General features: G+C 49.3%; 1 protein-coding gene across 1 annotated transcript in view; it reads left to right on the top strand.

Annotated features, from left to right (window-relative positions):
* The window catches only part of ppan (peter pan homolog), a 25,200-nt gene extending 1,515 nt beyond the window's left edge, over positions 1-23,685 (top strand). Inside the window, 12 exon segments of the mRNA XM_078429495.1 lie at positions 2,773-2,943; positions 3,599-3,649; positions 3,651-3,701; positions 5,168-5,218; positions 6,900-7,070; positions 7,806-7,882; positions 10,686-10,793; positions 11,711-11,834; positions 13,422-13,500; positions 14,169-14,298; positions 17,994-18,166; positions 21,842-23,685. Of these exon segments, the coding sequence (XP_078285621.1) occupies positions 2,773-2,943; positions 3,599-3,649; positions 3,651-3,701; positions 5,168-5,218; positions 6,900-7,070; positions 7,806-7,882; positions 10,686-10,793; positions 11,711-11,834; positions 13,422-13,500; positions 14,169-14,298; positions 17,994-18,166; positions 21,842-22,503 (1,848 nt within the window). The 3' untranslated portion in view covers positions 22,504-23,685.
* Positions 23,686-23,817: the final 132 nt, after the last annotated feature.

Here is a 23,817-nt window from a genome sequence, read left to right as displayed (position 1 = left end):
AAAAAGCCCTCAGTGTTGGAGCACCTGTGCAGGGGATGGGCAGGCGGCGTTTCGGGGTCAGGACTGCGGGTGTCAAATGCTGATGTGGGCTAGGAACGAGTGACGGGCCGGAACGTTTGTCGGGGGCGGCGGCGCCGCGGCCGGAAACCCGAGCGGGTGTGCGCTGCTGGACACGTGGTTGAGGGGCCGGTAATGGCGGCGCCCAGGAGCGGCGTGTGAGGGCGGGGACTAGAGACCGGGGCCAGAGACCGCGGGGGACTAGAAACCGGGGCCGCAGGGGGGACGAGAGACCGAGACCAGGGACGAGAGACCAGGGCCGCGGGGGGACTAGAGACCGGGGCCGAGGGGGGACTAGAGACCGGGGCCGCGGGGGGGACTTGAGACCGAGACCAGGGGCCGCGTGGGGGACTAGAGACCGAGACCAGGGGACTAGAGACCGAGGCCGCGGGGGGACTAGAGACCGGGGCCGCGGGGGGACTAGAGACCGGGGCCGATGGGGGACTAGAGACCGGGGCCGCGGGGGGACTAGAGACCGAGACCAGGGGACGAGAGACCAGGGCCGAGGGGGGACTAGAGACCGGGGCCGAGGGGGGACGAGAGACCGGGGGCCGCGGGGGGACTAGAGACCGGGGCCGTGGGGGGGACGAGAGACCGGGGCCGCGGGGGGGACTAGAGACCGGGGCCGCGGGGGGACTAGAGACCGGGGCCGCGGGGGGACTAGAGACCGGGGCCGCGGGGGGGGGACTAGAGACCGGGGCCGCGGGGGGACTAGAGACCGAGACCAGGGGACTAGAGACCGGGGCCGCGGGGGGGACTAGAGACCGGGGCCGCGGGGGGACTAGAGACCGGGGCCGCGGGGGGACTAGAGACCGGGGCCGCAGACCAGCAGGGACCGAGGCCAAGGCCCAGGCGGAGCCGCGCCATGGGGAAGCGCAGCCGGGTGAGTGGAGACGGCGACACCGCTGCGCTGCGGGCCCTTCACCCCCCCCCCCCCCCCCCCCCCCCCCCCCCGATCTACAAGCGGGACTGTCATATGTTGAAAGACTGGAGCGACTGGGCTTGTACACACTGGAATTTAGAGGATGAGAGGGGATCTTACTCGAAACGTACAAGATTATTAAGGGGTTGGACACGTTAGAGGCAGGAAACATGTTCCCAATGTTGGGGAGTCCAGAACCAGGGGCCACAGTTTTAAGAATAAGGGGTCGGCCATTTAGAACTGAGATGAGGAAAAACTTTTTTCAGTCAGAGAGTTGTGAATCTGTGGAATTCTCTGCCTCAGAAGGCAGTGGAGGCCAATTCTCTGAATGCATTCAAGAGAGAGCTGGATAGAGCTCTTAAGGACAGCGGAGTCAGGGGGTATGGGGAGAAGGCAGGAACGGGGTACTGATTGAGAGTGATCAGCCATGATCATATTGAATGGCGGTGCTGGCTCGAAGGGCCGAATGGCCTCCTCCTGCACCTATTGTCTTGTGGGGAGAAGGCAAGAAGAGAATTGTGGGGTTGAGAGGGAGAGATAGATCAGCCGTGACTGAATGGCGGGGTAGACTCGATGGGCCGAATGACTAATCCTGCTCCTGTCACTCACAGACCCGGCAGACACAAAATGCTGGAGTAACTCAGCGGGACAGGCAGCATCTCTGGAGAGAAGGAATGGGGACGTTTCAGGTCGAGACCCTTCTTCAGACTGTTTTTTTCTCTACATCTACATTCGATTTAAACCAGCATCTGCAGTTTTTTCCCCTACATCAGTCTGAAGAAGGGTCTCGACCCGAAACGTCACCCATTCTTCTCTCCCGAGATGCTGCCTGACCTGCTGAGTTACTTCAGCATCTTGTGTCTACCTTCAATTAAACCAGCATCTGCAGTTATTTTGCTACTCATCTCTCTCTCTCTCTCTCTCTCTCTCTCTCTCTCTCTCTCTCTCTCTCTCTCTCTCTCTCTCTCTCTCTCTCTCTCTCTCTCTCTCTCTCTCTCTCTCTCTCCTCTCTCTCTCTCTCTCTCTCTCTCTCTCTCTCTCTCTCTCTCTCTCTCTCTCTCTCTCTCTCTCTCTCTCTCTCTCTCTCTCTCTCTCCCTCCCTCCCTCCCCCCTCCCTCCCTCCCCTCCCTCCCTCCTCCCTCCCTCCCTCCCTCCCTCCCTCCCTCCCCTCCCTCTCTCCCTCTCTCCCTCTCTCTCCCTCTCTCTCCCTCTCTCTCCCTCTCTCTCCCTCTCTCTCCTCTCTCTCCTCTCTCTCCTCTCTCTCCCTCTCTCTCCCCTCTCTCTCCCTCTCTCTCTCTCTCTCCCCCCCCCCCCTCTCTCTCCCCCTCCCCCTGTGACCGCGTGGGTTTCCTCCAGGTGCTCTGGTTGGAATGGATGAGTAAGTGGGATTACACATAGAACTAGTGTGAACAAGTGATCAATGGTCGTGTGTAGGAAGGAACTGCAGATGCTGGTTTACTCTGAAGATAGACACAAAGTGCGGGGAGTAACTGTGCAGGACAGGCAGCATCTCTGGAGAGAAGTGTAGATAGATGTTTCAGGTCAATCTGCAGAAGGGTCTCGATCCATTGCTTCTCTCCAGGTCTGTGTCCATGTTGTGTCTCTAAACTAAACTCCAGCATCTCCAGTCTCCTGATTGTAAAGTATTCTGATGTTGATTTTGTAGTTCTCTGGGAAAGTTCAGTGGAAGCTTTACCAATTCCCTGGTGATAAAATGCCAGCCATTGTTGGGTGTTATTTTAAATGATTTGGACTTCTGTGTTAAAGATACGTTTCTGTGAATCTCTCTTCAGACCAAGAACCAGAAGAAAGCCCGGGGGAATGCGATTCACCTCGCGCAGGAGGAGTATACCAGCGTTCCGCATTCCTTTGTCTTCCACCGAGGTCAGGTTGGACATAATGTGCTGCAGTTGATCGCAGACCTGAGGCGGTTGTTGGAGCCCTTCACTGCTCGTTCACTGACGGTGAGTCCCAACCCCCGTTACAGACTCGTACAGCACGAAAAAAAACAGGTCCGTCGCAATCTACACTTCACGCTGCCTCCACAAGGCTAGCAGCATAATCACTCCCACTCCCAGTCTGACCTTTCTGTCATGGGCCTCCTCCAGTGCCATAGTGAGGCCCACCGGAAATTGGAGGAACAGCACCTCTTATTTCGCTTGGGCAGCTTGCAGCCCAGTGGTATGAACATTGACTTCTCCAACTTTAGATAGTTCCTCTGTCCCTCTCTTCCCCTCCCCCCCCCCACCCCCCCCCCCCCCCCTCCCCGTCCCAGTTCTCCCTCTATCTTCCTGTCTCCACCTATATCCTTCCTTTGTCCCACCCCCCTGACATCAGTCTGAAGAAGGGTCTCGACCCAAAACATCACCCATTCCTTCTCTCCTGAGATGCTGCCTGACCTGCTGAGTTACTCCAGCATTTTGTGAATAAATACCTTCGATTTGTACCAGCATCTGCAGTTCTTTTCTTACATTATACATCAGTCTCGCCCCAGTCACTACCTCTTCTCTCTAGCACGCATTCTACACTTTCACTGTACTTCTGTACATGACAATAATAAACGTAACTAAAGTAAACAACAACCCAGGACTCATTTTTTGATATAAAATGATTTTTCAGGTGCGAAAGAAGAACATGCTGAAGGATTTTGTTTCGGTGGCCGGGCCGCTGGGGGGTGTCGCATTTCTTAATCTTTACAAAATCATCAAAATGTGTAAATTTAGTAAGTAGACGAAGCTTCAAATCAATTTTCTACATGTTTCTTATTGAAACGTATAAGATTATTATCTTATCGAAACGTATAAGATTATTATCTTATCGAAACGTATAAGATTATTAAGGGGTTGGACACGTTAGAGACAGGAAACATGTTCCCGATGTTGGGGAGTCCAGAACAAGGGGCCACAGTTTAAGAATAAGGGGTAGGCCATTTAGAACTGAGATGGGGAAAAACCTTTTTCAATCAGAGAGTTGTGAATCTGTGGAATTCTCTGCCTCAGAAGGCAATGGAGGCCAATTCTCTGAATGCATTCAAGAGAGAGCTAGATAGAGCTCTTAAGGATAGTGGAGTCAAGGGGGTATGGGGAGAAGGCAGGAACGGGGTACTGATTGAGAATGATCAGCCATGATTACATTGAATGGCGGTGCTGGCTCGAATGGCCTCCTGCATCTATTGTCTATTGATTCTTTTTGCAAATGTTATGCCCATTCTTTCTATCACCAGGAAAGTGATCTGGCACTAGTCCGTTGGAGAGGCGGGCTGTTTCTACAGTTCTGCGTTGACCTCTGTTGGCCACTGAATAGTTCCACCTGCCTCTTCCCCTTGCACACACAGCACTGCGGATTGCAGAGACATCACTGCAATAGATGTTACACATTGGGAATACAGAGTGGAAACAGGCCCTTCGGCCCAACTTGCCCATACCGACCAACATGTCCCAGCTGCTTGCGTTTGGCCCATATCCCTCTAAACGTATCCTATCTATGTATCTGTCCAAATGTTTTTTAAACATTGTGATAGGACCTCAACTTCCTCCTTCGGCAGCTCGTTCCATAAACCTAGCATCCTTTGTGTAAGAAAAAAGCTGCCCCTCAGGTTCCTATTAAATTTTTCCTCTCCTCATCTTAAACCTATGTCCTCTGGTTCTTGATTCCCCTACTCTGGTAAAAGACTCTTTGCAATTACCCTATCTATAGTCCTCATGATCTTATGCACCTCTATAAGATCACTCCTCATCCTCCTGTGCTCCACGGAATAAAGTCCTAGACTGCTCAACCTCTACCTACAGCTCAGGCCCTCGAGTCCTGGCAATATCCCCGTAACTCCTCTCTGCACCCTTTTCAGCATAACTACATCTTTCCTACAACAGGGTGACCAAAACTAAACAGAATACTGTAAACGTGGCTTCACCAATGCTTTATACAACTGTAACATGACCTCCCAACTTCTATACTCAATACTACGACCAATGAAGACCAAGGTGAAAGCCGGTTTGAACACCCTGTCTACCTGTGACGCCACTTTCAAGGAAGTCACTGTGCACGATCAGTGGATATCCTGGGAACAAGTTGTCTCCCAGTTGTTTCATTGCGAGGGTTGGCTGGGACCTTTGCTGATAAACGAATACTATTGTTTTCAAAACACTCATTTACATTTTCTTTTCTTTTTTTTCCTCCATCACCTTCCAGAAATTGGCTCGTTTGCCACGAGGCCCCACGGTGACTTTCCGAATTTGCCAGGTGAGTGTCGCCTGTTCTGGTGTAAGCTCAGAGTGTCCTGGAGATTTCTGCAGGCAGCAATCTTGTACACCTACCGATCAGTTAATTTATTTAGAGATACAGCACGAAAACAGGCCCTTTGGCCCACCGAGTCCACGCAGACCAGCGATCCCCGCACATTAACACTATCCTACAAACACTAGGGACAATTTACGCATACACCAAGCCAATTAACCTACTAACCTGTACATCTTTGGAGTGTGGGAGGAAACTGAAGATCTCGGAGAAAACCCACGCAGGTCACGGGGGATCGTACAAACTCAGTACAGACGGCGCCCTTAGTCGGGATGGAACCCGGGTCTCCGGCGCTGTAAGTGCTGTAAGGCAGCAACTCTACCGCTGCGCCACCGTGTTATCAGGTTAAAAGTGCCCCAATCTGAGCTGAATGCAACTCATCGATGCCAGGAGTTAGGATTGAAACATTTTAAAGCTGCAGATACAGGAAATCTAAAATGACAAAACAGAAAACACTGGAAACATAGAAAATAGGTGCAGGAGTAAGCCATTCGACCTTTAGAGCCCTTCGAGCCAGCCATTCAATATGATCATGGCTGATCATCCAAAATCGGTACCTGTTCTAAGCAGACTTAGCAGGTCAGCTAATGCATTTGACGAGAGAAACGGGTAACGTCTCATCAGACATTTCATCAGAGCAAACTGTGCTTCTTTACCTGTTCTGAACAAAGGTGTCAGATCTGAACATTAACTCTGTTGTTGTTGCCGCAGGTGCTGCCTGACCCTCTGGGTGTTTATAGCATTGCGTGTTCTTATTTCATGAATCACAGTCAAGATTGCTTGTAAAAAATCTCAGTTGCAACTTTGGAAAAGCAGTCAGTTTGTTAAAGCAAAATTGACAGAGATTGATTGATAGGATAACTACAGGGGACACGTAAGGAACTGCAGATGCTGGAATCATGAGCAAGACAGTGTTTTTTTGACATAATAGAGAGTGCATTTCCTCAGATGCACCGTAGAAAACATTTTATCGGAATGCCCCGCAACATGGGTTGGGTGTCTGGCGCTGTGAGGCGGCAGCTCCATAAGCTGCACCACTGTGCTGCACCGTTTCCGTGCTTTATGACCGCCATGGTTCAAAATTAAAGGACGTTCTTTTAGGAAGGAGATGAGGATGAATTTCTTTAGTCGGAGGGTGGTGAATCTGTGGAATTCTTTGCCACAGAAGGCGGTGGAGGAAAAGTCATCGGATATATTTAAGGCAGAGATAGATAGATAGATTCTTGATTCACAAAATGCTGGAGTAACTCAGCAGGTCAGGCGGCATCTCGGGAGAGAAGGAATGGGTGACGTTTCGGGTCGAGACCCTTCTTCAGACTGAAGAAAGGTCTCGACCCGAAATGTCACCCACTCCTTCTTTCCCGAGATGCTGCCTGACCTGCTGAGTTACTCCAGCATTTTGCGAATAAATACCTTCGATTTGTACCCGCATCTGCAGTTATTTTCTTATATTACGATAGATTCTTGATTAGTACGGGTGTCAGAGGCTATGGGGAGCAGGCAGGAGAATGGGGTTAGGAGGGAGAGGTAGATCGGCCATGATTGAATGGTATAGGCTTGATGGGCTGAATGGCCTACTTCATTGGGAATGGCCTTTGCTGATTCTTTCTGCCCGTGTGATTCCCAGTATTCCCTGGTGAAGGACATCGTCTCGTCGTTGAAGAGGCACCGGATGCACGAGAGCCAGTTCACCTACCACCCCCTGCTGGTGCTGAACAACTTTGGAGGGGACGGCATGCACGTCAAACTCATGGCCACCATGTTCCAGAACCTGTTCCCGACAATCAACGTCTACAAGGTAGGTACAAGATACAGCGCGGGAACAGGCCCTTCGGCCCACCGAGTCCGCACCGACCAGCGATCCCCGCACGTTAACACCATCCTGCACACGCTCGGGACAATTTACACTTATGCCAAGCCAATTTTTACCAACATACCTGTACGTCTTTGGAGTGTGGGAGGAAACCGAAGATCTCGGAGATAACCCACACAGGTCACGGGGAGAACGTACAAACTCAGTACAGACAGCGCCCGTAGTCAGGATCGAACCAGGGTCTCCGGTGCTGTGCCACCGTACCGCACCCTAGGTATTTATGGAATGCGTTGAGGAGGGGCTGGGGTTGGTTATGAGAGAGGGAGGGATTGGGGTTGGTTTTAGTTTTTTTTAGTTTAGAGATACGGCGCGGAAACAGGCCCTTCGGCCCACTGGGTCCGTGCCGACCAGCGATCCCCGTACACTGACACTATCCTACAGTGTAGGGACAATTTACAATTTTAACGAAGCCAATTAACGTACAAACCTGTATGTCATTGGAGTGTGGGAGGAAACTGGAGCACCGGGAGAAAACCCACGCTGGTCACAGGGAGAACGTCTGTACAAACTCCATACAGACAGCACCCGTAGTCAGGATCGAACCTGGGTTTCTGCCGTTGTGAGGCAGCAACTCTACCACCGTGCTGCCCAGGAGCGACTACGTTCTGTATTTGCCACTGCCATGTCTTTTACGCTGCTCTTTCGCTCTTTCACTTGTAGGTTGGCCTGAACACCATCAAGCGCTGTGTCCTGATAAACTATAGCCCAGCCAGTCAGACCCTGGAGATCCGGCACTAGTAAGTGTGCGCCCAGCGCCCGGGTTCCACTCCGCACCCTGCAGATTGGTCGCGGGGGGTTGTGAATAAGTGTGGAGGGGTTAGGGGTTGTATTCTTCTCCAGGCGACTTGGTCAGCCCAGGGAGTTGGGTAAGTGGTGACTGCTGCATCATCGCTGCACCAGTCATCCGTCGCTCGTGAGGCTAGGTACGAGTGAATGATGGGTCGGTGGGCGAGGGAGGCAGTGAGTGGTGATCCAGGGTTGTTGGAGGAGGCACCATGAGAAAGGTGATGCAACGCAGCCAACGGCTGCACGGTGGCGCAGCGGTAGAGTTGCTGCCTTACAGCGAATGCAGCGCCGGAGACTCGGGTTCGATCCTGACTACGGGCGCTGTCTGTATGGAGTTTGTACGTTCTCCCCGTGACCTGCGTGGGTTTTCTCCGAGATCTTCGGTTTCCTCCCAAACTCCAAAGACGTACAGGTTTGTAGGTTAATTGGCTGGGTAAAATGTAAAAATTGTCCCTAGTGTGTGTAGGATAGTGTTAATGTGCGGGGATCGCTGGGCGGCGCGGACTCGGTGGGCCGAAGGGCCTGTTTCCGCGCTGTATCTCTAAATCTAAATCTCTAAATATATTCAAAGATCTCTCCCACCCTGATCATCCCTGCTCCCGTCAGACGGAAGACAGCCAAAGAAAATAGCGATAGGCAGAGAGGCTAGCGAGAGAAGATAGCAAAGCTTGAAAGCATGCACCAGCAGATTTACAAACACCTTCCCCTCTGTTGGTAGACACAAAATGCTGGAGTAACTCAGCGGGTCAGGCAGCATCTCGGGAGAGAAGGAATGGGTGACGTTTCGGGTTGAGCCCCTTCTTCAGACTCGACCTGAAACGTCTCCCATTCCTTCTCTCCAGAGATGCTGTCTGACCCGCTGAGTTACTCCAGCATTTTGTGTCTACCTTCGATTTTAACCAGCATCTGCAGTTTTTTTCCTACTCCTTCCCTTCTGTTATCAGGCTTCTGAACGGTCCTTCCATAAGCTAGGGTATTGCCCGATTCACCTCTACCCCATTATGGACATTGGACTTTGTTGATGGAACTGTTACACTACAATGCTGAGAACTGTATTCTGCACTCGTCATCTTCCCTTTGCCCGAGCTATTGTACTTGTGTTTGGCTTGATTGTATTTATGTGCAATACTATTCTTTGATGAGATAGCATGAAAAACTAAGCTTTTCACTGTGGAAACAAAGAAACAAGAAAAAAGTTGACCTGCCAAGCTTTGCCCTGTGCCTCCACTCCCTAGTCCTCTGTCATCTGTCTGAAGAAGGTTCCCCACCAAAAACGTCCTCTATCCATGTTCTCCAGAGATGCTGCCTGACCTGCTGAGTTGCTCCGGCATTCAGTGTCAAACTTTTCAATGTACACATGACAATAACAAACATAAACCTAAACCTGAAGGGTTGCTGGTTACGTGATAATCTTGGAGGAGGAATGGTGATCAACTGGAAAAGGGGTGAGGTGATGTTTAGGGTGGGTGGAACAGCTCCTGGTTGTCTCCACTCATTTGGACTCTCCCTCTCCTCCCTGATTAATGGGAGTAGTTTGGGGATCAGATGCTTCTCAAAGAATCATAGAGAATCCTATAATCAGCACGGTGGCAAAGAACCCACTGCTCTTGCTCTGCTGATAAAGATCGCAGGCTTGAAAGGTGATGTTGAAGTAGCTAATATTTAGAGGCGGCACAGAGGTGGAGTTGCTGCCCTACAGCCCCAGTGACCCGGGTTCGATCCTGACCTCGGGTGCTGTCTGTACGGAGTTTGTACGCTCTCCCTGTGACCATGTGGGTTTTCTCCGGGTGCTCCGATTTCCTCCCACAAACTAAACGTGCAGGTTAATTGGCTTCTGCAAATTGTCCGTAGTGTGGGGGATAGAACTAGTGAACGGGATGATCGTTGGTCGGCATGGGGTCGGTGGGCCGAAGGGCCTGTTTTCGTGCTGTATCTCTAACTAATCTAAAGTCGTACAGCATGGAAAGAAGCCATATGGCCCAAATCGTCCATGCCGATCGAGATGTCCATCTCCACTAGTTGTAATTCCTGAGGAACCCTTCGACTCCCTGCCACCCCTGCATTGTACAGCAGAGGGTGCCACTGAGCCTCTCAGCGTGGGGTTGAAGCCTTGTTTTGTTAAGGTATCTTTAGTTTAGTTTAGAGATACAGTGCGGAAACAGGCCCTTCGGCCCACCAAGTCCGTGCTGACCAACGATCCCCGCACATTAACGCAAGCCTGCACACATACAGGACAATTTACACTTGTACCAAGTAAACAAACAAACCTGTACGTCTTTGGAGTGTGGGAGGAAACCAGAGATCTCGGAGAAGACCCACGCGGTCACGGGGAGAATGTACAAACTCCATACAGACAGCACCCACAGTCTGGATGGAACCCGGGTCTCTGATGCCGTAAGGCAGCAACACTACTGCCGTGTCACCCTGCCGCCCTTATCTGGAACGTAATGATAAATAAATGGAGAAACAAAGAACTGCAGACGCTGGTCAATACACAAAAGGGGACAAAGTGCTGGAGTAACTGAGCGGGTCAGGTAACGTCTCTGGAGAACATGGATAGTTGAGGTATCGGGTTGGGACCCTTCTTCAGACGGAGGTCAATGGAGCCGTGCCAACGATCATTGCTGGTAAAGGAGTGGGTGGAAGGGCTGAATAATGTGCCTCTATCCCTGGGTGGCAGGCTCAAGGGGTTGAATAGCCCCTTGCTGCTCTCCGTGTGTGTAATGGAAGCAATAACGGAGGTCTCCTCTACAGCTCCATCAAGGTGGTTCCTGTCGGGATGAGCCGGGGGATAAAGAAGCTGCTGCAGGAAAAGTTCCCCAACATGAGCAGGTTTGAAGACATCAGTGAGCTGCTGCAGAAGTAAGTCCTGCCTTTGTATTGCATCGCAGGTCGGGCCCAGGACACAGGTGTGCTTGCATTAGGGAGCATTAGCTGCAAAGAGAGGTTGGACAAACTTGCTCTCCCACCCAGGAGCAGGTTTGTTGTGAAAGATTTGCTACTGAGTGGGGGTGTTCCCTCATTGCCTTAATTTAAAAAAGGACAGAGAGTGCTGGAGTAACTCAGCGGGTCAGGCAGCATCTCTGGAGGACATGGATAGGTGACGTTTCACAGAGTGCTGGAGTAACTCAGCGGGTCAGGCAGCATCTCTGGAGAACATGGATAGGTGACATTTCGGGACGGGGCCCTTTTTTAGACTGACTAGGGGGGGATGGAGAAAGCTGGGAGAAACATAGAAAATAGGTGCAGGAGGAGGCTATTTGGCCCTTCGATCCATTGATTGATTGTGATCATGGTTGATCATCCACAATCAGTATCCCGTGCCTGCCTTATTCCCATATCCCTTGATTCCGCTAGCCCCTAGAGGTCTATCTAACAGGAGAGGGATGGGGCAGGCTGGGTCAAAGCTTGCAGAATGATGAATCGGTAGAGATCAGGTGTGGGGGGGGGGGGGTTTATGGACAGATGGTTTGACAAAAGCAAGAGATGAAAAGCCAAAAGATATGAGATATGTTTTAAATTGTGAAGCCAGAGGGGGTAATGTATGGGGGGGTGGGGGGAGAGAAATGGGGTCGAGCCCAGGTGGGGAGAGGGAAGAGTGAGGGGCGCGAAATAAGGGTGGGGTTAAAGTTAGTTACCAAAAGTATGTTCATTCTGCCCTCTCAGTAGTAAATTCCCATTGCTAAATCTGCCATGTTTAAAGATGGGATCGTCCTCTTTCTCCGCTCTCCCTCTCTGCTCACTAATGATCCCGGGTCGCTGCTTGTGTCTGTTTTCAGAGGAGCCAACCTGTCTGACAGTGAGGCTGAGCAGGATGGAGAGGAAAACATAACCGAGCTGCCGCAGAACTACGCCGGCCGCGGTAACCTGAAGGCCCAGCAGAGTGCAATTCGGGTGACGGAGGTCAGTAGGTTCTAGACTTTAGAGAGACAGCGCGGAAACAGGCCCTTCGGTCCAACCAGCGACAACCCTGTATACTAGCACTATCCTACACACTAGGGACAATTTACAATCTTTACCGAAGCCAAGTAACGAGTGTGGGAGGAAACCAGAGCGCCCAGAGGAAACCCACACAGTCACAGGGAGAACGTACAAACTCTCTACAGACAGCACCTGTAGTCGGGATTGAACCCGGGTCTCTGGCGCTGTGAGGCAGCAACTCTACCAGTGCGACCGATGCAACAAATGCTGAAGACTGTATATTTTTTAGGCTACTGTGTCCCTGTGATCTGCCAGCCCCCAGTTTGCTCCTGCACCTACCCATTGATCATGATTGTCTCGAAGACTTCTGCGGTCTCGGGAGTCAGTGGCTGATCCTTGAGTACCCTGATATCCGCCTCCAGAAGAAACGGACGGCGCCAGGCGGACGAGGGCTCTGCCCGAGCCGGCTGCCTGCCCCTTTTCCAGGGTTACGTCCGGGCCCGGGTGGTGTTAGAGAGGGACTACGCGCTGTCCACGGGCGCCTGGGGGATTTCCAGGACCGCTGGGGTGTGGAATACATCTTTAATAAGGATGGTGATATAGTTGTTTAAGAGTGTATTTGACATTTGAGAATATTTGTTTAGATAATTGGGTGGCTTTGTTTTATGGTGGTGGTTTTTTTTGGTATAGTTTCGTATTTATATTAATCATAATCATACTTTATTAGCCAAATATGTTTTGCAACATACAATAGACAATAGGGGCAGGAGGAGGCCATTCGGCCCTTCGAGCCAGCACCGTTCTCAATCATTCTCAATCAGTACCCCGTTCCTGCCTTCTCCCCATACCCCCTGACTCCGCTATCCTTAAGAGCTCTATCCAGCTCTCTCTTGAATGCATTCAGAATTGGCCTCCACTGCCTTCTGAGGCAGAGAATTCCACAGATTCTGAGGCAGAGAATTCCACAGATTCACAACTCTCTGACTGAAAAAGTTTTTCCTCATCTCAGTTCCAAATGGCCTACCCCTTATTCTTAAACCGTGGCCCCTTGTTCTGGACTCCCCCAACGTTGGGAACATGTTTCCTGCCTCTAACGTGTCCAACCCCTTAATAATCTTATACGTTTCGATAACATCTCCTCTCATCCTTCTAAATTCCAGGAATACGAGGATTTTTTTTTGCCATACGGTCATACCAATAAACAGCAACAGAACACACAAAATACATCTTAACGTGAACATCCACCACAGTGACCCCTCCACATTCCTCACTGTGATGGAAGGCGCAAAAAGTTCAACCTTCTTCCCTTCTTTGTTCTCCCGCGGTCGGGGGTCTCGAGCCCTCCGTCGACGGGGCGATCTTGACTCCCGTAGCCGGCGGCGTTTGGGCCCTTCGCATCAGGGCGATCAAGCTCCTGTATCGGGATGGGGGGGGGGGGGGGGGAGAGATCACAGCTCCTGCGTGCCAGCTAATATAATTTATATTATTCTTGTAATAATTGATTTAAAAAATAAGAAGTGGAGATGTTGCCACTGATCTCCGTGTGTCTGCGTAATCCTCTTCTCATAGATTGGACCCCGCATTACCCTGGAGTTGGTGAAGATTGAGGAAGGCATGTGCAATGGACAAGTGATGTATCATACATTTGGTGAGTGGAAGAATCTTGTGATTGGCGATGATTCGAGGGATGGTCTGACTTATCTCCGTAAAAGCCTCATATGAGGAAAGACTGGATAGACTGGGCTTGTACTCGCTGGCATTTAGAAGACTGAGGGGGGATCTTATAGAAACATATAAAATTCTTAAGGGGTTGGAGAGGCTAGATGCGGGAAGATTGTTCCCGATGTTGGGGGAGGTCCAGAACCAGGGGTCACAGCTTAAGGATAAGGGGGAAGTCTTTTAGGACCGAGATGAGAAAACATTTCTTCACACAGAGAGTGGCGAGTCTGTGGAATTCTCTGCCACAGAAGGCAGTTGAGGCCAGTTCATTGGCTATATTTAAGAGGGAGTTAGATGTGGCCCTTTTTGCTAAAGGGATCAGGGGGTATGGAGAGAAGGCAGGTACAGGCTACTGAGCTGGATGATCAGCCATGATCATATTGAATGGCGGTGCAGGCTCGAAGGGCCGAATGGCCTACTCCTGCACCTATTTTCTATGTTTCTAAGACTCGCAGTGAAAGAAGGCCATTAAGTAGTTGCTGCTCTGACAATCTTCCATTGGCCAGGCGAAAGTCCAGTGAGAGTAATTTGGTGATTTTTCGTGCAAATGTATTGATTTTTAGACGGTGGTATTGAGTGTCTGACCCTTCGTTCCAGTCAAAAAGACAGCGGAGGAACTCCAGGAGGAACTTGAACATAAAGAGAAGCAACTGGAACTGAAGGATGAGAGACGGAAAAAGCAAGAGAAAGATATTTGTCGCAAGAAGAAAGAGCGGGAGTTGAACAAGTGAGTGTGATCGCGTGTAGGAAAAAGTGAGTGTGATCGCGTGTAGGACACAAAACGTGGATGCTGGAGTAACTCAGTGGGTCAAGCAGCATCTCGGGAGAGAAGGAATGGGTGACGTTTCGGGTCTTCAGACTGAAGAAGAGTCTCGACCCGAAACGTCACCCATTCCTTCTCTCCAGAGATGCTGCCTGTCTCGCTGAGTTACTCCAGTATTTTCTGTCTACCTTGAGTGTGATCGCATACAGCGTGCTTTACCCTCCCTCCCCTCAGCTCGGCATTGTGCAGCCTCCTCAAGTCTCATCCAGAGAGACGTGTGGCTCTGCACAATAACAGCAGCCCTGCCTGGGGTACTGAGGGGAGACACAGTGGAGCAGCTGGTGGAGCCACTGCCTCACAGCACCGGACACGCTGGTTCGATCCCTGACCTCGGATGCTGTCTGTGTGTGGAGTGTGCACGTTCTCCCTGTGACCACGTGGGTTTCCACCAGCTGCTCCGGTTTACTTCCACATGCCAAAGACATGCGAGTTTGTAGCTTAGTTTGCCACTGTAAAACTGTTCCTAGTACGCAGGGAGTGGAGGAGAAAGTGGGATAACATAGAACTAGTGTGCATGGGTGATGGATGGTTGGCATAGACGTGGTGAGTTAAGGGGCTGTTTACATGCTGTGCCTCTGTAAAAAACGGAAAAAATATTGCTCAACTTAATAATATAATATGCCTTTATTGTCATTGTACGCAAGGTACAATGAATGCTAGCACACCTGGTCTTCACAATGGCTACTCTCTCGTTAGGAGATCGATGCCAGGAGGCATACAGTGGTTTCCTCACTCACTACCTGAAGGATAGTGACTGGGATGAGCAGGAAGGTAGCAGTAATTAAAGTAGTGTAAGAAAATAACTGCAGATGCTGGTACAAATCGAAGGTATTTATTTCACAAAATGCTGGAGTAACTCAGCAGGTCAGGCAACATCTCGGGAGAGAAGGAATGGGTGACGTTTCGGGTCGAGACCCTTCTGCAGAAATCGTTTGACTAACTATAACAAAGTGCTCTCAGGAATGTGGGTTGCAACAACAGCAGCCAATGTGAGTAACTCGAGGATCAATAATTTAGTTACAAGTTGTACTTGGAGTGATACAGTGTGGAAACTGGCCCTTCGGCCAACATGCCCCCTCTACACTAGTCCCACCTGCCTGCGTTTGACCCATACCACTCTAAACTTGTCCTATCCATGTACCTGTCCAAATGTTTCTTAAACGTTTCTTAAACTTCCTAAGAGTAATTGATGTCAGAATGAGAACCCAATATAAGGAAAGATAGTGACTCTTCCGAATCAGAATTACCTTTATTGTCATCCAAAAAAAACAAGTCTTTTGGATGAGATTTCGTCACCCACAGTCCAACAATAAGAGCAATAAAATAAGCAATTACACACACAAAACCACAAACCAACACAAAACACATAAAGAAACATCCATCACAGTGAGTCATTTCCTCACTGTGATGGAAGGCCAGAATGTCTTTTCTCTTCCCCTGCCGTCTTCTCCCGCGGTCAGGCTGTTGAACTTGCCATGTTCCAGGGCGCGCCTTTACATCAACTCAGAAAAGCCATGTGCATTTGTTGTGAAGGAAAAAAAACTGCAGATGCCGGTTAAAATCGAAGGCAGACACAAAATGCTGGAGTAACTCAGCGGGTCATGCAGCATTTTGGGAGAGAAGGAACGGGTGGCTTAAGTCTGAAGAAGGGTCTTGACCCGAAACGTCACCCATCCCTTCTCTCCTGAGATGTTGCCTGACCCGCTGAGATACTCCAGCATTTTGTGTCTGCATTTGTTGTGAATTGTGTTAGACATTGTGGATTAAAGTCCCACCTACAGAAGTGAGCACAATAAATCTAGGCTATTCACAAAATGCTGGAGTCACTCAGCAGGTCAGGCAGCATCTCAGGAGAGAAGGAATGGGCGACGTTTCGGGTCGAGACCCTTCTTCAGACTGATGTCAGGGAGGGCGGGACAAAGGAAGGATATAGGTGGAGACAGGAAGATAGAGGGAGATCTGGGAAGGGGAGGGGAAGAGAGGGACAGAGGAACTATCTAAAGTTGGAGAAGTCAATGTTCATATCGCTCACCATCGTTAAGGATCACGTCGGGGTCACCAATGTAGCGTGTTGATAAAGGCAAGGAGCCAGGTATTTTGGGAAGGTATATTTATTGGTTCGTGGGTCTCGGTCGGGTCTAGTCTGCCGGAATGGCTTGGCGCCCAAACCTTGTCCTTTTATACCTGAGTCCAGGACCGCCTCCCGGGACTGGTCCATTCCCGTGCCGAGGGGTCGGTAGTAGTATGGCCCGACCCTTGGGAGCTGCCACACTACCTTGTAGATAAGGCATCAGCCAAAGATCGTCCTGCGTTACGGTTGATGGTAAAATTGAAAAGCAGAAGGTTTATCTCCAATGCCTTGGTCAATATTTTATCAACCAATACCAGTTTAGTGTAGTTTTAGTTTAGAGATACAGTGCGGAAACAGGCCCTTCGTGCCGACCAGCGATCCCTGTACACTAACACTATCCTACATACTAGGGATAATTTACAATTTTTATTGAACAAATCTGTATGCCTTTGGAGTGTGGGAGGAAATTGGAGCACCTGGAGAAAAGGGAGAACGTACAAACTCGGTCACAGGGAGAGCGTACAAACTCTGTACAGTCGGCACCCGTAGTCAGGATCAAACCCGGGTCTCTGTCGCTGTAAGGCAGCAACTCTGCCGCTGAGCTGCCCCAAAAAGAAAAATGTGGTCATTATCGAAGTGTTATTTGCGCGATCTTACCCTGTTTGAATTGCATGCTGTGTTTCCAACAATGGCGACTACAGGTGAAAAGTACTTTAGTTGTAAAGCTTCTGAGAAGCCCTGAGAATCACTACAGGTCGATCCCTGGTGGCACTTGGGTTCTATTTTCACAGACGTCCATTAAGTCGACTTTGTCCGTTAGTTGGAATATACACAAAAATATGGTCACTTGATATGATCCCCAGAATTTTAATGAATTGCATCAAACTCACAGAGAACTGGGAAGGAAGAACAATTACAAAAGTGGGGAGAGGGGGAGAGGAAGCTGGTTGTGCTGTTCACAGAGATGGACGTACATCTGTATGGTTTTGAATGTAATAATGTTACGGAACTTGTTCATGTGTAGGGTTGTCTGTAAGTCAGGCATTCGCAACCTGGGCAAGGCCTCGATACAAATGCAAACCTTTTAGAAGGCTTCACAGAGAAAGTTTCAGGGAAACATGGGCAAGTATGTTTAAACGTGGACAAACATGGACAACTTAGCAGGTCAGGCAGCATCTCTGGAGAACATGGAAAGGTGACGTTTCAGGTCGGGACCCTTCAGCGTGTATCTTTCAACCAGAGTGAATGATACCTTATTGTCACACGTGACAAATCACCATGATATTCTTTGTTTTGCATACCCAATGTATGTAAAGAGTCGCCACTTAAAGGGCGCCGACAAAATTACAAGTATCCCATTTTAACACAAACCAAGGTCCTAACCGAACCGTCATCTATCCATGTTCTCCAGAAATGCTGCCCGTCCCACTGAGTTACACCAGCACTTTGTGCCCTTTTTGTGTAAATCAGCATCTGCAGTTCCTTCTCTCCGCGGCATGTGTATAATTTAATTTGTCCTTTATTCCAGGAAGAAGAGTTTGGATGGAATGAGGAGAAAGGGGCTTCATGCGGGTGAGGGCGATGGAGACAGCGAGGCTGAAGACCCTGGTGCTGGGGAGAACGAGGATCGAAATGACAAGTCTGAGGATGAATCCGACCGGGAATATTACAGGCAGCAAGTCGGAGTTGAACCAGATGATGGTAATCATCTTATTTCATTTGAAGACAGGCACAAAATGCTGGTGTAACTCAGCAGGACAGGCAGCATCTCTGGAGAGAGGAATGCGTGACGTTTCGGGTCTCGACCCGTCTCGATGCGCCGGCATCATCATATTTAATTTAGTCCAGTTACTTTTATTGTCTGAAGACGGGTCGCGGCCTGAAATTTCATAACTTCTAGGAGCAGAATTAGGCCATTCGGCCCATCGCATTCAATTGTGTCTGATCTACCTTTCTCTCTCATCCCCATTCTCCTTCCTGCCTTCTCCCCATAACCCCTGACACCCGTACTAAATCAAGAACCTGTCAATCTCCAACTTTAAAATATCCATTGACTTGGCCTCCACAGCCTTCCGTGGCAATGAGTTCCACAGATTCACCACCCTCTGACCAAAGAAATTTCTCCTCATCTTTCTACAGGTGCGTCCTTTTATTCTGACGCTGTGGACTCTGGTCCTAGACTCTCCCACTAGTGGGAACGTCCTCTCCACATTCACTCTAGAAGGCCTTTAACTATTTGGCAAGTTTCAATGAGGTCCCCCCCCTCATCCCTCCAATGTCACCTCTCCATGTTCTCCAAAGATGCTGCCTGACCTGCTCAGTTACTGCAGGAACATGTATTTCTATTAAAATGTATTGTCTTATGCCTAAGTCTGGTGAGTTACAGGTACAACTAGGCCAAATGGACCCGTTGGGCCCAAACCTCTCCTGCATTGGTGTAGCACCCACTCCCTCCCCCTGTCGGTCTAATTTGCTCAGCGACGTGGTCTACTCCCACCGGGGGCGGACACGGTGGCGCAGCGGTAGAGTTGCTGCTTTACAGCAAATGCAGCGCCGGAGACTCGGGTTCGATCCTGACTACGGGCGCCGTCTATATGGAGTTTGTACGTTCTCCCCGTGACCTGCGTGGGTTTTCTCCGAAATCTTCGGTTTCCTCCCACACTCCAAAGACGTGCAGGTTTGTAGGTTAATTGACTGGGCAAATGTAAAAAATTGTCCCTAGTGTGTAGGATAGTGTTAATGTGCGGGGATCGCTGGGCGGCGCGGACCCGGTGGGCCGAAGGGCCTGTTTCTGCACTGTATCTCTGTATCTCTAAAATCTAAAGCTTACTCAAAGATATAATTTACTTGGTGTTTATCTGACAATAACATTCAAATTACATTTAGTAGGAATAAATTCTTGAGAAGATTTAATCGGAATTACCGCCAAGTACACACAAGTGGAAGTGAACTATGTACATCAAGCAATAAGCTGGTGCACGTTCAAACAATGTCCAAACTTGTTCCCCGTCAATACACAAATTCAAGAGCTTTTTGGGAAGTCACTGCGATTTATCTTACATAATTGGAACGATCCTGCCCATGGATGGACACAAAATGCTGGAGTAACTCAGCGGGACAGGCAGCATCTCTGGAGAGAAGGAATGGGTGAGGTTTTGGGTCGAGGCCCTTCTTCAGTCTGAAGAAGGGTCTCAGCCCGAAACGTCGCCCATTCCTTCTCTCCTGAGATGCTGCCTGACCTGCTGAGTTACTCCAGCATTTTGTGAATAAATACCTTCGATTTGTACCAGCATCTGCAGTTATTTTCTTACACTTCTTCTAACAGTTTCTCTGTCAGCTTACCAATTCTATTGCTGTTTCTCAAATACAATGCTGTTTTGAATCGAGTATGTCCAGATTCATGTGGCATGGCAGTAAAATTAGGCTATTCGGCCCGTTCGACTCGTCATTCGATCATGGCTGATCTATTTTTCCCCCTCAACCTCATTCTCCTGCCTCCTCCCTGTAACCCCTGACGCCCTTACTAATCAAAACCTCTCAAATCTCCGCTTTAAAAAAAAACAATAACTTGGCCACCACCGCCTGTGGCGATGAATTCCACAGATTCGCCACCCTCGGGCTAAATAAATTCCTCTGCATCTCCATTCCAAAAGTAGGTCCTTTTATTCTGGGCCTGTGTATGCAAGGGAGATGCCTGAAGAATGCATCCAGCAAAATATATCCAAATTTGGAAGGGTTTGCTGTAAAATAATAGTTTGCCTGTACTCGCTGGGGTTTAGAAGGATGAAGGGGATCACATTGAAACCTTACCAAATAATGAAAGGCCTGTGGGAAGAACTGGTGTGTCTTTCAACGTGAGCATCACTTCATTCTGTGGCAATCGGACTTTACTCCAGTGAATGTCTTTACTCCAGTGAATGTCTTTACTCCAGTGAATGTCTTTACTCCAGTGAATGTCTTTACTCCAGTGAATGTCTTTACTCTAGTGAATGTCTTTACTCCAGTGAATGTCTTTACTCCAGTGAATGTCTTTACTCCAGTGAATGTCTTTACTCTAGTGAATGTCTTTACTCCAGTGAATGTCTTTACTCTAGTGAATGTCTTTACTCCAGTGAATGTCTTTACTCCAGTGAATGTCTTTACTCCAGTGAATGTCTTTACTCCAGTGAATGTCTTTACTCCAGTGAATGTCTTTACTCTAGTGAATGTCTTTACTCCAGTGAATGTCTTTACTCCAGTGAATGTCTTTACTCCAGTGAATGTCTTTACTCTAGTGAATGTCTTTACTCCAGTGAATGTCTTTACTCCAGTGAATGTCTTTACTCCAATGAATGTACCCCCTGAGACCTAGGCTAAACATGCCTGGTGCCTGTGGCCCATGGAGTCAAAAACAAGCCTGATAAACGCAAAGAACAGCTCGTGAACCCAAGGTTACACCGAGACATCCTAATCTTCCTACATAGATAAAGAAGCCTGTTTTTGAGTGGAAAGACAGGCTTAGATAGAGCAGATGTGGAAAAGATGTTTCCACTAGTGGGGGAGTCCAGGCATTGCCTCAGAATAGAGATGAAGAGGAGTTTCTTAAGCCAGAGGATGGTGAGTCTGTGGAATTCATTGCCACAGACGGCTGTGGAGGCCAAATCTTTGGATACCATTAAGTTTGATACTTTCTAGATTAGTAAGGGCGTCAAAGATTATTTGGAGAAAGTAGGAGAACTAATCTATCCATGTTCTCTAGAGATGCTGCCTGACCTGCTGAGATACTCCAGCACTTTGTGTCCCTTTGTGATTTGAGTTTACCAAGTTCAGAGGTTGCAAAGGCGGGGATGAAGGTTAGTGATGTTATATTTAGGAGTGAGGACCATTCCCCTAGTCTCCTCACCCTCCATCATAGTCTGCGTTCATGGTTTGAAGGCGAGGTTTGGTGGTGGTACTGAGATGGATCTGCTGCCTCTCCCGTCCTGTCCTACGCCCTTTCGTTTAGAGATACAGCGCGGAAACAGGCCCTTCGGCCCACCGAGTCGGCAACGACCAGCGATCCCCGAACACTCACACTACCCTACACACCCTAGGGACAATTTTATATTTATACCAAGCCAATTAACCTACAAACCTGTACGTCTTTGGAGTGTGGGAGAAAACCGGGGATCCCGGAGAAAACCCACGCAGGTCACGGGGAGAACGTACAAACTCCGTACAGACGGCACCCGTAGTCGGGATTGAACCTGGGTCTCTGGCGCTGTAAGGCAGCAACTCTACCGCTGCGCCACCATGCCGCCCTCTGATGGTTACCGCGGTGACCTGTCCTTCTGATGGACAGCTGTCCGTGTCGTTTCGCCCCAAGTCTGTTTGCAACTTTTTCTTGTTTTCCGACAGATCTGTTCCCAGGAGCTTCGAGCAGGAAAAGGAAGAGAGACAGATTGTCACAGTCATTTGGGAAAGCCAAGAGGGCCAGGGGCCATGGGGAGTTTCCCAACAAGCAACACACCAAGCCGGAACATGAAAGGAACAACAGAAGGAAGACGCCTCAAGGGAGGAAATCGCACCTTATTGGCACTTCCCTGGCTAATTCCAGATTCAGGAGCTCAAGGCTTGGGAGTAAAATGGCATTTAAGGGCAAAGCTCACCATCGTCTGGGTTCCCATGTCAAGGTTCAACGCCCGGGCTCCAGGGTCAAGGTTCAAGGTCCGAGCTCCAGGGTCAAGGATCAACGTCCGGGTTCCAAGGCCAAGGGTCAACGTCCGGGCTCCAGGGTCAAGGATCAACGTCCTGGCTCTAGGGTCAAGGTTCAACGTCCGGGCTCCAGGGTCAAGGATCAACGTCCGGGCTCCAGGGTCAAGGTTCAACGTCCGGGCTCTAGGGTCAAGGATCAACGTCCGGGCTCCAGGGTCAAGGGTCAACGTCCGGGGGCCAAGGGTCAACGTCTCGGTTCCAAGGCCAAGGGTCAACGTCTCGGCTACAAGTCCAAAGGTCAACATCTAGGCTCCAAGGCCAAGGGTCAACGTCCAGGTTCCAGAGGCAAAGGTCGCTCTCATTAAACGTCACAAATGAAATGTTAATTTGAACAAAATTAACGCAAGACCAGAAGAAGTCACGTTCACAGAAAGACTTAATTTAAGTCGACGGTTCTCCACATTGGAACTCTCGCTCATAAGTGAAGCATTACAAATCTGCCAGTAAATTTCCCGTACCGAGTCAGTGCCTTTACAGTTCTCAACCTTGTGCCAAGCAGCTCACAGTCTCATGTAATGTAAATTGTGGAGGAAAAGAAGATTTGGTTAAAGATCACCTCAAAGACGATTGCTGCACTTGTGTTTTCCAGGTATTGTTGGACTGAGGTGTGGGTGGGATCTGATACCTGTGTTAGCCATCAGTTAAAATGGGGAACTACTCTGTACATGTTGTGGGGCTGATGTTTAACTCAACCTATGTCACACAAACAGGTAACTACTTGTTGCTAATGATAGTTTGCTGTGCACAGCTTCACGGCTGGCTGAACTGAAAAGTATTTTGGCAGTAAAGTACTTCTGGATATCCTGTCACAGATGTGAAATGCAAATCTTTCTTTCTGATCTCGTCCCCTGGAGCCCTGCAAGTTTCAGTGTTGAGAATCTCCTGAGATAGTAGGGTCTAGAGTGGTGAGAGAGGACTGGGTCATCGGCCCTGGTCCGCGAGTTTCCTGCAGAGTGTAAATCCTGACGTCCCATCATCGATGTTTCCACCCAGAGGCACTAAATCAGGTGCTTCATTGTAAATTCCAAGGTACTTCTTCAGCCTGACCTGTTGTGTTACTCTGGCACTCAGTGTCTTCCTTTATACTTAATGAAAGGCTGCAAAGAGCAGGCAAATGTGGAAGCTGGTTGCTGGAATCTGTCCCCTTGCAGTTCGACCGGAATCACAATGTGTTGCTGTTAGTGTAACTTAGGATGGCGTTTCAATGATAGACACAAAAAGCTGGAGTAACTCAGCAGCATCTCTGGAGAGAAGGAATGGGCGACGTTTCGGGTCGAGACCCTTCTTCAGACTATGATACTGTCAATGATACACAATCAATGATACTCAACCATCTTCCTTCAAAGAGGGAGATGATTGAACTTTGTTACCTTCCATCACAGTGAGGAATGTGGATTCTGCTCTGGTGGATGTTTATGTCAAATTTTATTTTATGTGGCTGTGTGTCTTGTTGCCTTTTACTTGGTATGGCTGTACGGTAACTCAAATTTCACTGTACCTTAATTGGTACATGTGACAATAAATTGATTTTGAAATCTTGAAATCTATTGTCAAATGTACCTATGTAGAGTGAAATGCTTTGTTTTGCATACAACCCGATAAGATTATATCGTAGACCT

This window comes from Rhinoraja longicauda, chromosome 37 (assembly GCF_053455715.1).
Source record: "Rhinoraja longicauda isolate Sanriku21f chromosome 37, sRhiLon1.1, whole genome shotgun sequence".
Lineage (NCBI taxonomy): Eukaryota > Metazoa > Chordata > Chondrichthyes > Rajiformes > Arhynchobatidae > Rhinoraja > Rhinoraja longicauda.
The sequence above is the reverse complement of the archived record's forward strand: the minus strand, read 5'-3'. Positions and strand labels throughout refer to the sequence as shown.